Source organism: Lampetra planeri, chromosome 63, assembly GCF_965212315.1.
Source record: "Lampetra planeri chromosome 63, kcLamPlan1.2.h2, whole genome shotgun sequence".
NCBI classification, from domain to species: domain Eukaryota; kingdom Metazoa; phylum Chordata; class Hyperoartia; order Petromyzontiformes; family Petromyzontidae; genus Lampetra; species Lampetra planeri.
In genome coordinates, this window is record NC_136169.1 from 4,008,631 (window position 1) to 4,024,828 (window position 16,198).

The window sequence follows — 16,198 nt, forward strand, 5'->3', positions numbered from 1 at the left end:
CACGTGTATATGTACTGTACATGTACACGTGCGTACATGCACACGCACGTGTATGTACCGTAAATACACGTGTGTGTGCACACATACATGTACACACACACACACTCGTGTGTTTATTTCAGCCGGAGCTGTCCGGGGCTGAACTCCGGACCCCCCCCCCCCAGCCCCTCCCCCCACCAAAGGGGAAGGGGGGTTGAGCAATCTCTCATTGTGCACGCACACACAAAGACACACACACAGACACACACACACACACACAGACACACACACAGACACACACACACACAGACAGACACACAGACACACAGACACATAGACACACACACAGACACACACACAGACACATAGACACACACACAGACACACACAGACACATAGACACACACACACAGACACACATACACAGACACACACACATACACACAGACACACACAGACACACACACAGACACACACACACAGACACACACACAGACATACACACACACAGACATACACACACACACACAGACACACACACAGACATACACACACACACACAGACACACACACAGACATACTCACACACAGACACACACACACAGACACACACCAGCACTGTCCAGGATGTGTGTACAGTACGGGTGTGTGTGTACAAGGAGCAGTTGAGTAACGGGTTGCAATGGGTAGGGCTAAGAGATGGGGTGAGAGATAGAGTTGGGGTGAGTTGGGGTGAGTGTTGGGGTGAGTTGGGGTGAGTGTGAGAGTTGGGTGAGTGAGAGAGTTGGGGTGAGTTGGGGTGAGTGTGAGAGTTGGGTGAGTGTGAGAGTTGGGTGAGTGTGTGAGTTGGGGTGAGTGTGAGTGTGAGAGTTGGGTGAGTGTGAGAGTTGGGTGAGTGTGAGAGTTGGGTGAGTGTGTGAGTTGGGTGAGTGTGAGAGTTGGGTGAGTGTGTGAGTTGGGGTGAGTTGGGGTGAGTGTGAGAGTTGGGGTGAGTGTGAGAGTTGGGTGAGTGTGAGAGTTGGGTGAGTGTGTGAGTTGGGGTGAGTGTGAGAGTTGGGTGAGTGTGAGAGTTGGGTGAGTGTGAGAGTTGGGGTGAGTGTGAGAGTTGGGTGAGTGTGAGAGTTGAGGTGAGTTGGGGTGAGTGTGAGTTTGGGTGAGTGTGAGAGTTGGGGTGAGTGTGAGAGTTGGGGTCAGTGTGAGAGTTGGGTGAGTGTGAGAGTTGGGGTGAGTTGGGGTGAGTGTGAGTTTGGGTGAGTGTGAGAGTTGGGGTGAGTGTGAGAGTTGGGTGAGTGTGAGAGTTGGGTGAGTGTGAGAGTTGGGTGAGTGTGAGAGTTGGGTGAGTGTGAGAGTTGGGGTGAGTGAGAGAGTTGGGTGAGTGTGAGAGTTGGGGTGAGTGTTGGGGTGAGTGTGAGAGTTGGGTGAGTGTGAGAGTTGGGTGAGTGTGAGTGTGAGAGTTGGGTGAGTGTGAGAGTTGGGTGAGTGTGAGAGTTGGGTGAGTGTGAGAGTTGGGTGAGTGTGTGAGTTGGGGTGAGTTGGGGTGAGTGTGAGAGTTGGGGTGAGTGTGAGAGTTGGGTGAGTGTGAGAGTTGGGTGAGTGTGAGAGTTGGGTGAGTGTGTGAGTTGGGTGAGTGTGAGAGTTGGGTGAGTGTGTGAGTTGGGGTGAGTTGGGGTGAGTGTGAGAGTTGGGGTGAGTGTGAGAGTTGGGTGAGTGTGAGAGTTGGGTGAGTGTGAGAGTTGGGTGAGTGTGAGAGTTGGGTGAGTGTGAGAGTTGGGTGAGTGTGAGAGTTGGGTGAGTGTGAGAGTTGGGGTGAGTATGAGAGTTGGGTGAGTGTGAGAGTTGGGGTGAGTTGGGGTGAGTGTGAGTTTGGGTGAGTGTGAGAGTTGGGGTGAGTGTGAGAGTTGGGGTCAGTGTGAGAGTTGGGTGAGTGTGAGAGTTGGGGTGAGTTGGGGTGAGTGTGAGTTTGGGTGAGTGTGAGAGTTGGGGTGAGTGTGAGAGTTGGGGTGAGTGTGAGAGTTGGGTGAGTGTGAGAGTTGGGTGAGTGTGAGAGTTGGGTGAGTATGAGAGTTGGGTGAGTGTGAGAGTTGGGGTGAGTGAGAGAGTTGGGTGAGTGTGAGAGTTGGGTGAGTGTGAGAGTTGGGTGAGTGTGAGAGTTGGGGTGAGTGTGAGAGTGGGGTGAGTGTTGGGGTGAGTGTGAGAGTTGGGTGAGTGTGAGAGTTGGGTGAGTGTGTGAGTTGGGTGAGTGTGAGAGTTGGGTGAGTGTGTGAGTTGGGGTGAGTTGGGGTGAGTGTGAGAGTTGGGGTGAGTGTGAGAGTGGGGTGAGTGTGAGAGTTGGGGTGAGTGTGAGAGTTGGGGTGAGTTGGGGTGAGTGTGAGAGTTGGGTGAGTGTGAGAGTTGGGTGAGTGTGAGAGTTGGGTGAGTGTGAGAGTTGGGTGAGTGTGAGAGTTGGGTGAGTGTGAGAATTGGGTGAGTGTGAGAGTTGGGTGAGTGTGAGAGTTGGGGTGAGTGTGGGATTTGGGTGAGTGTGAGAGTTGGGTGAGTATGAGAGTTGGGGTGAGTGTGAGAATTGGGTGAGTGTGAGAGTTGGGTGAGTGTGAGAGTTGGGGTGAGTGTGAGAGTTGGGTGAGTGTGAGAGTTGGGTGAGTGTGAGAGTTGGATGAGTGTGAGAGTTGGGTGAGTGTGAGATGTGGGGTGAGTTGGGGTGAGTGTGAGAGTTGGGTGAGTGTGAGAGTTGGGGTGAGTTGGGGTGAGTGTGAGAGTTGGGTGAGTGTGAGAGTTGGGTGAGTGTGAGAGTTGGGTGAGTGTGAGAGTTGGGTGAGTGTGAGAGTTGGGGTGAGTTGGGGTGAGTGTGAGAGTTGGGTGAGTGTGAGAGTTGGGTGAGTGTGAGAGTTGGGGTGAGTTGGGGTGAGTGTGAGCGTTGGGTGAGTGTGAGGGTTGGGGTGAGAGTTGGGGTGAGGGTTGGGGTGAGTGATAGAGTTGGGGTGAGTGTTGGGGTGAGTGTGAGAGTTGGGGTGAGTGTTGGGGTGAGTGTTGGGGTGAGTGTTGGGGTGAGTGTGAGAGTTGGGTGAGTGTGAGTGTTGGGGTGAGAGTTGGGGTGAGTGTGAGAGTTGGGGTGAGCGTTGGGGTGAGAGTTGGGGTGAGGGTTGGGGTGAGTGATAGAGTTGGGGTGAGGGTTGGGGTGAGTGTGAGAGTTGGGGTGAGGGTTGGGGTGAGTGTGAGAGTTGGGGTGAGGGTTGGGGTGAGTGTGAGAGTTGGGGTGAGTTGGGGTGAGTGTGAGGGTTGGGGTGAGTGTGAGGGTTGGGGTGAGTGTTGGGGTGAGTGTTGGGGTGAGTGTTGGGGTGAGTGTTGGTAGCTGCAGTCCATCATTTTGAGAGGCTCACCGTGGGGAGCGTCCTTTAAATTCCAGATTCGCTTCTCACCCAAAACCTCGCCGTGCGTTTTCACGACTCGAGACACAGACACACACACAGAGACACACAGAGACACACAGAGACACACAGAGACACACACAGACACAAACAGAGACACACAGACACACACAGAGACACACACACACAGAGACACACACAGACACACACAGAGAGACACAGACAGAGACACACACAGACACACACAGAGACACACAGAAACACACAGAGAGACACAGAGACACACAGAAACACACACAGAGACACACACAGAGACACACACAGAGACACACACAGAGACACACACAGAGAGACACACAGAGAGACACGCACAGACACACACAGAGAGACACGCACAGACACACACACAGAGACACACACAGAGACACACAGAAACACACAGAGACACACACAGAGACACACACAGACACACACACAGAGACACACACAGAGACACACACAGAGACACACACAGAGAGACACGCACAGACACACACAGAGAGACACGCACAGACACACACACAGAGACACACACAGAGACACACAGAAACACACAGAGACACATACAGAGACACACAGAAACACACAGAGAGACACACAGAGACACACAGAAACACACACAGAGACACACACAGAGACACACACAGAGAGACACACACAGAGACACACACAGAGAGACACACACAGAGACACACAGAAACACACACAGAGACACACACAGAGACACACACAGACACACACACAGAGACACACACAGAGACACACACAGAGACACACACAGAGAGACACGCACAGACACACACACAGAGACACACAGACACACACACAGAGACACACACAGAGACACACACAGACACACACAGAGACACACAGACACAAACACAGAGACACACAGAAACACACACAGAGACACACACAGAGAGACACACACAGAGACACACACAGAGACACACACAGAGAGACACACACAGAGAGACACACACAGAGACACACAGAAACACACACAGAGACACACACAGAGACACACACAGACACACACACAGAGACACACACAGAGACACGCACAGACACACACGCACAGACACACACGCACAGACACACACACACAGAGACACACACAGACACACACAGAGAGACACTCAGAGACACACACAGAGACACAGACAGAGACATACACAGACACACACAGACACACACACAGACACACACACAGACACACAGACACACACACAGACACACACACAGACACACAGACACACACACAGACACACACAGACACACACACAGACACACACAGAGATACACACAGACACACACACAGACACACAGAGACACACACACAGAGACACACACACAGACACACACACAGACACACGGAGACACACACACAGACACACACAGAGACACACACAGTACACACACGCAGTACACACACGCAGTACGCATACACACAGTACACACACACAGTACACACACACAGAAACACACACAGAGACACACACAGTACACACACACAGTACACACACGCAGTACAGACACACGCACAGCGTACAATCGCATCTCACCTTGTTCCAGCAGCAGCTGCTGCAGTTGCTGATACTTCGCGTAGTGATAGCAGTGGTGGTGGTAGCAGTAGTAGTGGTAGCAGTGGCAGTAGTAGTGGCGGTAGTAGTTGTAGTAGTGGTGGTGGTAGCGGTGGTTGGTAGTAGTGGTGGTGGTTGGTAGTAGTAGTGGTGGTGGTGGTAGTGGCAGTAGCGGTAGTAGTAGTAGCAGTAGTGGGTGGTAGTGGTGGTGGTTGTTGTAGTAGCAGTAGTAGCAGTAGCGGCAGTGGTAGTAGTAGCAGTAGTGGGTGGTAGTAGTAGTAGTGGTGGTTGTTGTTGTAGTGGTGGTAGTGGTTGTTGTTGTAGTAGTAGTAGTGGTGGTGGTTGTAGTAGTGGTGGTTGTTGTAGTGGTGGTTGTTGTTGTAGTAGTGGGTGGTAGTGGTGGTGGTTGTTGTAGTGGTTGTTGTTGTAGTAGTGGTTGTTGTTGTAGTAGTGGGTGGTAGTGGTGGTGGTTGTTGTAGTGGTTGTTGTTGTAGTAGTGGTTGTTGTTGTAGTAGTGGGTGGTAGTGGTGGTGGTTGTTGTAGTGGTGGTTGTTGTTGTAGTAGTGGTTGTTGTTGTAGTAGTGGTGGTAGTGGTAGTGGTTGTTGTTGTTGTAGTAGCAGTAGTAGCAGTAGCGGCAGTGCCCGGCTCTGCTACTCAGCGCGGGGCCACGCCGCGGGTCGTGGACACGTGCGGCAACACGCCAGGGAGCCGATCTCACAGCGACCACCACCACCACGACGCCTGCTGCTGCTGCTACTGCTGCTGGTGGTGCTGCTGCTGCTGGTGGTGATGATGGTGGTGGTGATGGTGATGATGGTGGTGATGTTGCTTCTGTTGCTGGTGGTGATGATGATGGTGGTGGTGATGATGATGATGGTGGTGATGATGGTGGTGATGTTGCTTCTGTTGCTGGTGGTGATGATGATGGTGGTGGTGTTGGTGGTGGTGTTGGTGGTGCTGCTGCTGCTGCTGATGCTGCTGCTACTGCTGCTGGTGATGATGGTGGTGGTGGTGATGATGATGGTGGTGGTGTTGGTGGTGGTGTTGGTGGTGGAGACGCGTGGAGTGGCGGGGCGGGGAGAAGACGCAGCAGCAAAGCCACGTGGAGCGCAGCGTGGGGTGGGGGGCAGAGTGTGTGCGTGTGTGTCAGTGTGTGTGTCTGTGTGTGTGTATGTGTGTCTGTGTGTGTGTGTGTTAGTGTGTGTATGTGTGTCTGTGTGTCTGTCTGTGTGTGTGTCTGTGTGTCAGTGTGTGTGTGTTAGTGTGTGTTAGTGTGTGTGTCTCTGTGTGTGTCAGTGTGTGTGTGTCTCTGTGTGTGTCAGTGTCTCTGTGTGTGTCAGTGTGTGTGTGTGTGTCTGTATGTCTGTCTGTGTGTCAGTGTGTGTGTGTCAGTGTGTCTCTGTGTGTGTCAGTGTGTGTCAGTGTGTGTGTCAGTGTGTGTCAGTGTGTGTGTCAGTGTGTCTGTGTGTGTGTCAGTGTCTCTGTGTGTGTGTGTGTGTCAGTCTGTGTGTGTGTCAGTGTGTGTGCCTGCGTGTGTGTCAGTGTCTGTGTGTGTGTCAGTGTGTGTGTGTCAGTGTGTGTGTATCATCTGGACACGTTCCCATCGGTGAGCTCCTCCTGCGGGCAAGGCTGCGCTGGGTCACGTTGACCGCGTGGCCACGCAGCTTCTGTTGTGTCGACATGGTGAGGATGTGGGGCTGAGTAGACTCCTCAAGATCGCGGAGAGAGCGGAGGAGCGACAGCTCACAACAACGAGCGGAGCACCGTGCGGATAAAACGCAGCAAGTTGGCACAATGGGGGGTAGGACAGCTGGTGGTGCATCTACCGGTCATCTCAGTCGGCCAACCCATGGCACCTGCTGGGTCTGTCCAGAGACCTCCTCCTGCACCTAGCCTGGCACAGTAGGGGGTACAGCTGGTGGTGCATCTACCGGTCATCTCAGTCGGCCAACCCATGGCACCTGCTGGGTCTGTCCAGAGACCTCCTCCTGCACCTAGCCTGGCACAGTAGGGGGTACAGCTGGTGGTGCATCTACCGGCCATCTCAGTCGGCCAACCCATGGCACCTGCTGGGTCTGTCCAGAGACCTCCTCCTGCACCTAGCCTGGCACAGTAGGGGGTACAGCTGGTGGTGCATCTACCGGCCATCTCAGTCGGCCAACCCAGGTGAACCCCTGAACAGGTGAGAGCTTGAACAGGTAAGAGCCTGAACAGGTGAACCCCTGGATAGGTGAGAGCCTGGAGAGGTAAGAATCTTGCAGCGGCATTCTAATAATATATAATTATTTGAATAATATTTTTAATAACATTTTTATAACCTATTTTAAAAAAATATATATAAAAAAAAAACGTTTTTTTACTAAAAATGTGAATATATATTTTTTACAAATTACTTAAAAAAGAAAAAAGAAATTCATGACATTTTAGCATTATTTTATTTCCATTGTAGTGACACGGCGCCGACTGCTGTCCAGCAGCGGAAACTGCGGTGGACAGCGCACATGCCGCCGAGCGTGTCCACGACGTTTCGGAGGCAACACAAGCTTCCGTCTTCAGGTGGCACCGTCACAGCAAAATAATTTTTATTTAATTTTTTTACCTCCGTGACTTTACCGAAAAAAAAACAAAGAGTATGGACCCTTGCAGTCACGAAAACTTCAAATCTAGAATTATATTTGTTTGCGTTTCACCCTTGTGATGGGACTTTGTAGGATGAACGTTGAGATGTATAAGAGGCACGGGGTGACCCATGAGGTCTCAATTGGTCTGTAATAAAGTAGGGCACTGATAAGGGGTTGACAGGTATGAGTGCTACTACCACTGCACAGTTTGTAATCGCACGACCATTTAAAACTAAAAATAATTATTGCCCATTGGCCCAATATCAAGTGCACTGTGTGTGTGTGGTTTAGCTCAGGTGGAGAAAGCAGTAGGACCCAGAGGAAATCCACGCAGACCAGGGGGTTAGGAGGACATACAAACAAACATACAAACATGCAAACTCCACACAAACACACGCACAGGAGTACCCCCTTTCTCGCCACCCCGTGCAGACACTAATGAGAAACGTCAATTGAATAACACCTGGACCATTGCCACAATCTTATAAAACTAGTTCCCAGAACCAGTATCGCAAGATTGCGTGATTTTCCAATTCTGACAAAGCTCTGGGTTCAAGCCAGAGGTCGCAACCGGGTACCCGATACCCGTACCCTACCCGATACCCGGCTACCCGTACCCGGCCAGGTACGGGTACCCGTTTGTGACCCTGGTGCGGCCGGGTACGGGTAGGCCGTGAGTCACTGGTGAGTCACCGTTTGTCACTCATTTCCCAACGTCTTGTCTCTTCTCACAATTCAAGTTCCTAGAATCAACCCACCCGCGCCTGCAACATGGCTTCATCCCAGAGGTCGCAATCAGGTACCCGATACCCGTACCCTACCCGTACTCGGCCGGTTAGGGTACGGGTACGGCCGGGTACGGGTACCCGTTTGCGACCCTGGTGCGGCCGGGTACGGGTATGAAATCAAAATCCGTTTGCGACCTCTGGTTCAGACAGTATTGCCCACAGCTATAATCTTTAGTCACCGCTCGTGCCAACACGTGTGCATTCTCAATGTTTGGAACATTAACGCGAAGCTATCTTTGACGAGATGTTCACTACCTCGCCTGGTACGCGGGGAGTCCGTGGATTCTGTTCTGACCCTGACGTCTTGAGCTGAATATTTGGAGTTTGCGGTGTCTCTCTCTCTCTGTCTCTCCCCCCCGTGGTGGCGTGGATTTTTCTCTCCGGGTCCTCCGGTTTTCCCCTCCACATTTAGAAACGGCATCACCACGCGTTTAGAGTGTTTGGCCGCTGCTTTAAATTTCCACGCGATGATGATGATGATAAGAAGCCACTTCGTTCAGATATCATTCGTGATGTCCATTGTCGCTTCTGACAAATAGCTAAACAGCTCAGTGGGGCATTTACGTGGCAAAATACAAACAAATTCATATTCTTAGGTTGTTTCGGTAAAGTCACGTAGGTAAAACATTAAAATTAATAAAAGTAAAATAAAATAAAAATCACGACGTTTCGGAGGCAACACAAGCTTCCGTCTTCAGGTGGAACCGTCACGGCCACGACAGCTGTATCAAGTAAATGAGAGATTGCAGGAGCTACCACTCCGTTTATATAATGGTTGGAGAGGGGGGGGGAAGCGGCAAGTACGGCACACTTTTTATTCATATGGTAAGGTGAGGCTTAAGAGGGTGAGCCTTTGTTATGGAGAGGTACAAAGTCAAAATAGTTTCATGTTATCTTCTTGGTTCTTTCGGTAAAGTCACGTAGAAGGGAAATAATAAAATAATAAAAATAAAAACATTGTACAATAATTTTCACGACGTTTCGACCACAACGCAAGCAGCCGTCCTCGGGTGAAGAACAGGGCTGCTTGCGTTGTGGCCAAAACGTCGTGAGAAATATTTTATTTTATTTTTATTATTTTTTTTCCATTCTACGTGACTTTACCGAAAGAACCAAGAAGATGATTCCCTGCAGTCACGAAAGCTTTAAATCGAAAGTTACAGTTTTGTTTACGATTGAGATCCAATGGGGTGCAAGGCTGCAGCAAAGGGTTAAAGGAGCCACTGCTTCAGATTATTCGGTCGCGATAAATGTCCACGTGGTGGTGCAGCCACTTCTCTGAGCCATCATTCGTGGTGGGCCAGGTCGCTTCTGAAGAGAACACATTGTCCTGCGGAGGGAGCTGGTAGGAACGTTGGGTTGCTCGGTCAATGGCCAGGGTCAACGGCGGCGTGGTGTATTCCGCAAATATGCCCGACTGTGAGGGCGGGCACAAGCCGGCGTGAGTAGGTTAAACGTTGAGTTTTATAAGGGCACCACGGGGTGACCAGCCCCTCCCCACCCCCCACCCAGCCCCTCCCCACCCAGCCCTCCCCACCCAGCCCCTCCCCACCCAGCCCCTCCACACCCAGCCCCACCCTCCCCACCCAGCCCCTCCCCACCCAGCCCCTCCCCACCCAGCCCTTCCCTGCACGACGGACTGACACAATAATCCCCTGTGGGCTGGTGGAACCAGTGGGTTCCTACCAGTAAGAAGCCAATAGCTCAGCGGTGCTTTGCCCTGCAAAGTAAAACGTAGTTGAGTTGTCTTTGTTTGCGTGCGATGTTGACATTTCTTGTACAATACTTTGCACTCCTATCATGCTTGTGCCTTGTCGTGACGTTCTGACTCCGTGCCCCGAGCTCGACATCTGTGACAAAATATCTTCACAGCTCATCGGATACCCCCCTTCCCCCTCCTCCAGTCTAAATAAAGATTCTAATTCCCATGCAGACACGTGCCGCCCAGGGCCACAATAGTTCGTCTTCGCAGTGCTCGGTGTGTGATGTCCGCAGCCGTGGCGCGTTCTCCAATCCACGCGCTTCCTCTTCCTGTTACTCGGTGCGACCCAAAACGTTCGCCCCCCCCCTCTCCTCCTCCTCCACCTCCACCACCACCACGCTTCCTGAGCGCACCTCCTTCGCCTCTTGTTCCGCGTTTCCATCGTCTCCCTGACGGCTCCGATCATCCGTAGCGCGGGCGCTTCGCAAAAACACTTAGAAAAAAACGTTTTAAAAACTCGGCATGTTCGTCAACGGCACCGCGTGGCCTTAATCCCTTTTCTCGATGACGTACACGTACGTACATACGCGTACGTACATACACGTACGTGTACGTCATCGGAACAAGAAGCAAACACACACTGATGACGTACACTGATGTACGTACAAAACTGATGACCACGTGACCACGTACATACGTGTACGTGGTCACGTGGTCATCAGTTTTCCATTCCCGTTCCGATTCGGTTCTGATGCCCGTGTATGTCATCAGTGTTTTTATTTCCAATTCAGTTCCGATGACGTACACGTATGTGTGCGTCACAGAAACCCACAGACTCCTAGAGACCCACAGATGTATATACAAACCCATAGACTCAGAGACCCAGAGACTCACATACCGACGGAACGATTCACTGGCCCACAAACTCACACAGTCCCAAAGACTCGCACAGAGACCCAAAGACTCGCACAGAGACCCAAAGACTCGCACAGAGACCCAAAGACTCGCACAGAGACCCAAAGACTCGCACAGAGACCCAAAGACTCGCACAGAGACCCAAAGACTCGCACAGAGACCCAAAGACTCGCACAGAGACCCAAAGACTCGCACAGAGACCCACAGACTCGCACAGAGACCCACAGACTCGCACAGAGACCCACAGACTCGCAGAGACCCAAAGACTCGCACAGAGACCCATAGACTCGCACAGAGACCCAAAGACTCGCACAGAGACCCACAAACTCACACAGCCTCACAGGTATGTCTATAGGTATGACACTCATTCGCTCACTCTGCAGGACGGGAGCAGAGAGTACAAACTCCACACACAGAGAGGTGCCCGAGTCGGGAATTGAACCCAGGCCCCTCCTTGACGTGTCGCCACCACCCTGCATTCCGCACACAACGAACTTAAAACAACACGCAATGCTGTGTGTATAGTTTAAAGTGAAATCTTTATTGAGTGCATCTTGTGTGTGTACATTCTTTGCACAATCTCTTGTGATTAAAAACAACAAATAAACTATATATATTTTCTTCTTGGTTCTTTCGGTAAAGTCAAGTAGAAGGGAAATAATAAAATAATAAAAATAAAACATAATAAAATAATTCTCACGACGTTTCGGCCACAACGCAAGCAGCCGTCCTCAGGTGAAGAACAGGTCTGTCGAGTAGACAGCGTCTGAAGAAAGAATTATTTTATTGTTTTATTTTTATTATTTTATTATTTCCATTCTACGTGACTTTACCGAAAGAACCAAGAAGATTAATCCCTGCAGTCACGAAAGCTTTAAATCGAAATTTATATATTTTTTTGTTTTACCAGGTAAGGCCCCAACTGAACGATGTAGTTCTTTGCGAGAAGCCATCTGGCTATCACAAATGATAGCTCAGAGAAAGTGGCTCATCATCGTGTGGAATTTTATAGCACAAGCCAAGCAAATACTCTCAACGCGTGATGTTGATCCTAAATGTGGAGGGAAAAACCGGAGGACCCGCAGAGATAAATCCACGCGACCACGGGGAGAGAGACACGCAAACTCCAGATACACAGCAGGCGTCAGGGTCAGGATCGAACTCACGCCCTCTTGTATACCAGGCGAGGTAGTTAACATCTCCTAGCCACCGTGATGATGAGAGAAGCAGACTCCAAATATACAGCAGCAGGCGTCGTCAGGATCGGGATCGAACCCACGACCTCCTTCATACCAGGCGAGGGAGTTAACATCTCCTAGCCACCGTGATGATGATGATGAGAGACATTGCAAACTCCAAATATACAGCAGGTATCGTCATCGTCAGGGTCGGGATCGACCCCACGACCTCCTTCATACCAGGCGAGGGAGTTAACATCTCCTAGCCACCGTGATGATGATGATGATAAAGAGACACAAACTCTAAATAGACAGCAGGCATCAGGGTCGGGATCGAAACCACGAACATCATGCACCGTAGCATGCCCCCCTTCCCTCCTCCCCAAGAGGCAGCGGATGACCAACTCTGCTGGCAAAGAAGGAATGCAGTCAGACTGGCCACCAAGAACCCCTCTCGAATCACCCCCCCCCGCCGCCACCCTTAGCCCTGACCGATGCGCTCGCGACAGGGCCAAGTATGGGATCGTCGTCGTCGGGAGTTTTGTTTTCGCGGTCGTGCTGCCGCCGTGCGTGTCGTTGGGGGCACGATGTCTGACGTTCCACTCCACGAGCCGGGGTGGGGATGGGGGGGGGAGAGCAGAGGTCGCAAACGGGTTTTGATTCCTTACCCGTACCCGGCCGCACCAGGGTCGCAAATGGGTACCCGTACCCGGCCGGGTACGGGTAGCCGTTCCCTACCCGTACCCGTACCCTACCCGAAATGAGTGACAAACGGTGACTCACCAGTGACTCACGGCCTACCCGTACCCGGCCGCACCAGGGTCGCAAACGGGTACCCGTACCTGGCCGGGTACGAGTAGCCGGGTATCGGGTAGGGTACGGGTATCGGGTACCTGGTTGCGACCTCTGGGGGAGAGGCCTTGTGTTCAGGAGCCAAAACATTCACGTCGGAGAGCTGTCGAGGCGGCGCTCGGGAGATGCGAGCGCTCGCGACGGAGAGGCGACGCGCGGCGTTGTCCGGTGAGAACCAAGATTGTTTTGTATCACCTGGACTGAGCTTGATCGGGCAAGAATGCGATCTTAGTAGTAGGTTTTTACCCTTTTAAACTGGTACAAAACTGCCACCTTTATTCAAGGCATCATGTTTGCAATGACCACAACACAAGTAGTCAAAAAAGCAAACAAAAAGAAGCAACTCTGATAATGATAATAATATGCACTGTCCTAGAAGTTGATTGGTCCACACCTGAGACGGCTTTCTTTAAAGCCTAGTCCCCATTGCTGTTGGACCAGATGACGCCAGAAGGCGTACAACTCAAACACAGTGCAATATCAGAGTCTTGAGAGCTCGGGGTAAGCATTTACACTATGAGATCTCTTTTACCAGTGGCAAAATATAGAAGAGATCTCATAGTGTAAACGCGATCTTGTCACGAGACAGCGCTTGTTTAAGATAGATTACACTGGTCAACAACAAAAAAAACATATTTTTTTCTGGCCTGGACTTTTGCAGCTGTTCTAGACTAATTGCAGGGTGCTGATTCCAAATCTGAGCTCAGATTTGCTCTATCACATCTCATTTTTATGCTATCGGCATACCCCATTTTCATTGATTTTACCCAAAATTAACTCTTTCACTTATGATTGCAAGTTGTTGCGAGTCAGTGACTGCTTTAGTGTTAAAATATGGTGCTGTATTTTTAGGATAGTGTGTTTATAATATAATTTTATGTATATATCCACATTTATTTAATATTTTTCTTCTGCAGTTTTTATTGAAAATTCTATATTTGATATCTCAAAAACCTGATGTGATAGACAAAAAAGATTTGGAATCAGCACCCCAAAATTACCTTATGCCAGAAAAAGTGTGTTGACCAGTGTAATAGTGTGGGTCAGGGTGATCCAGGGCAAAAATAAACACAGAATTTTCGCCATGGTGGCTGGGAGATGTTAACTACCTCGCCTGGTATACAGGTGGCGTAGATTCGATCCCGACTCCGACGCCTGCTGCTGTATATTTGGAGTGTGCGTGCGTCTCTCTCCCCGTGGTCGCGTGGATTTGTCTCCGGGTTCTCCAGTTTTTACCTCCACATTTAGAATCAACATCATCGTGCGTTTTTAGAGTATTTGGCTGCTATAAATTTCCACGTGGTAAGCCACTTGGTTGAACGATCATATGTGGCCAGGTCACTTCTGAAAAGGAGATATACATAGCGCAGTGTGGCCTTACCTGCTAAAATAAAAACAGCAGTAGCAACAGTTGCTGGGCACACGTTCAGATTGGCTCCAGGCTCAATTGTTGATCCCATTATCGAGAGAAAATTATTTCTGGGCCATTTTTATTGGGCGTCTCTGCAAAACCCACGACTCCCCACGCGTTCTGCCGGTTGAAACCCGCGGGGGGATTTGGCGATGGGCCGAATACGAGAAGCCATGCTCTGCGCAGAGCGCCGGGCACGGAACAATCTGTGTACAGCAGTAGGGCCTTTCGCGACCAATATTATCCACAACACAGATTTTTTTTTGGGGGGGGGGGGGCTAGATCACGTAACTTAAATGTTGTGTCGTTAAACCCCCCACCAAGCCCGACAATGATCCAATTCATCTTCTTGGTTCTTTCGGTGAAGTCACGTAGAATGGAAATAATAAAATAATAAAACATAATAAAATAATTCTCACGACGTTTCGGCCACAACGCAAGCAGCCGTCCCTCAGTTGGAGAGCAGGTCTGTCGAGTAGACAGAGTCTGAACGATGAATCCCTGCTGTCACGAAAGCTTTAAATCGAAAAATGATCCAACTGGTAAGGTTTGCCACGTGAACAAAACAACGCCCGGTTCGTAAGCTACAATGGACACAATTCTGAGACCACCCCTCTCCCTGCCACGCTGCCATCGTGCCCGCCCCTCACCCTTCGTCCCATGGATGGCGGGCTCGCGGGACGGTACCACGGAGCCATTTCGTGCGAAAGACTGCTCAACTTATGTACATGAGCAATGGTCCTGTCAATCAGTCACTCTCCTGAGTGTTGCATTGATTAAATTATGAATTGACAGCAGTTAGGCTGATAAACTATAAATACCCCCCACCCCGTTTAGCCTTAACAGGCTGTAGGGGCAAGTGCTGTTATCGAACAGCAGCACCTGTGAAGGCCGGCACGGCACACGAGGGTGTGGGTGGCCAGCACCAGTGCCGATGTTTGCCACACACCGTACCACGTACTCATTTGAGGCCGAGTCGATCTAGCGGAGGCCCAGGACCGGCTCAGATAATCGTCACCGGGCGTTGGCGATCGTGAGCGGGAATCGAACCCGGGTCGCCAGGGTTCATAGTGCGTTGCGCTAACCGCTACAACGATCGCTCCCTTTGATAAAACTACACACACGGACACGCAACGGTATGACGATTGCATCGTACGTTCCTACAAGACGTCCCAGGAGTTCACCGAACGCTGCTTATCACTCCCACTCGGTGACACGGCGGGGCAATGTTGATTTGCGTAATCAGGAGAAATATATTCTGTATATCCGGAGGTTTCAAGTGAAACGGGGGGGTTGGGGGGGGTTAAGGCTAAAACCTCTTCCTATTTTATTACACGCTTTTATTTAACTCACTCTGTCTGTTGTTGTTGTATCCTCAAATCTTGTAACTTAATTTTAACCCACTTCCCAATGTGGTATCGACTGCAAACTTGGTATGCTTATGTCATACTGATGACAATACTATATTCTATCATAAAAAAAAAATATATTTTAAAATATTATTTTTTGTTATGTTTCGGCTCGGGTCTAATTGAACACGCTCAACTGTAAATCACCACAGTCCCTTGCGACATGGCAAGCTTCGGGGCCACTTCCTGGAGTCGTGGAGTTCTGCCATTACTCGTACGGTACATTTCATTAAAGCGTGTTTGAATTTAATTCTAGATTTGAAGCTTTCGTGACTGCAAGGATTCATATTCTTAGGTTTTTTTCGGTAAAGTCACCGTGTAGGTAAAACATTACAATTAATAAAAGTTAAATCAA

The 16,198-nt window shown here is 50.4% G+C and overlaps 3 protein-coding genes across 4 annotated transcripts in view; 1 reads left to right on the top strand and 2 right to left on the bottom strand.

Annotated features, from left to right (window-relative positions):
• LOC144736926 (alanine aminotransferase 2-like) overlaps positions 1-5,012 on the bottom strand; it is a 50,132-nt gene extending 45,120 nt beyond the window's left edge. The window contains exon 1 of one of the 2 annotated variants that reach the window (XM_078619616.1): positions 4,949-5,012. The gene's annotated coding sequence lies outside the window, so the exon portion shown is untranslated. Of the gene's footprint in view, positions 1-3,356; positions 4,627-4,948 lie in introns of those variants that run through there. The other variant, XM_078619617.1, reaches the window with a different exon arrangement.
• The window catches only part of LOC144736811 (uncharacterized), a 37,171-nt gene that overhangs the window by 10,095 nt on the left and 10,878 nt on the right, over positions 1-16,198 (top strand). Inside the window, exon 2 of the mRNA XM_078619455.1 lies at positions 3,383-7,523. Coding sequence (XP_078475581.1) covers positions 3,383-4,980 — 1,598 coding nt within the window. The 3' untranslated portion in view covers positions 4,981-7,523. The remainder of the gene's footprint in view (positions 1-3,382; positions 7,524-16,198) is intronic.
• LOC144736812 (uncharacterized) overlaps positions 11,514-16,198 on the bottom strand; it is a 37,457-nt gene continuing 32,772 nt past the window's right edge. The window contains exon 3 of the mRNA XM_078619456.1: positions 11,514-13,013. The gene's annotated coding sequence lies outside the window, so the exon portion shown is untranslated. The remainder of the gene's footprint in view (positions 13,014-16,198) is intronic.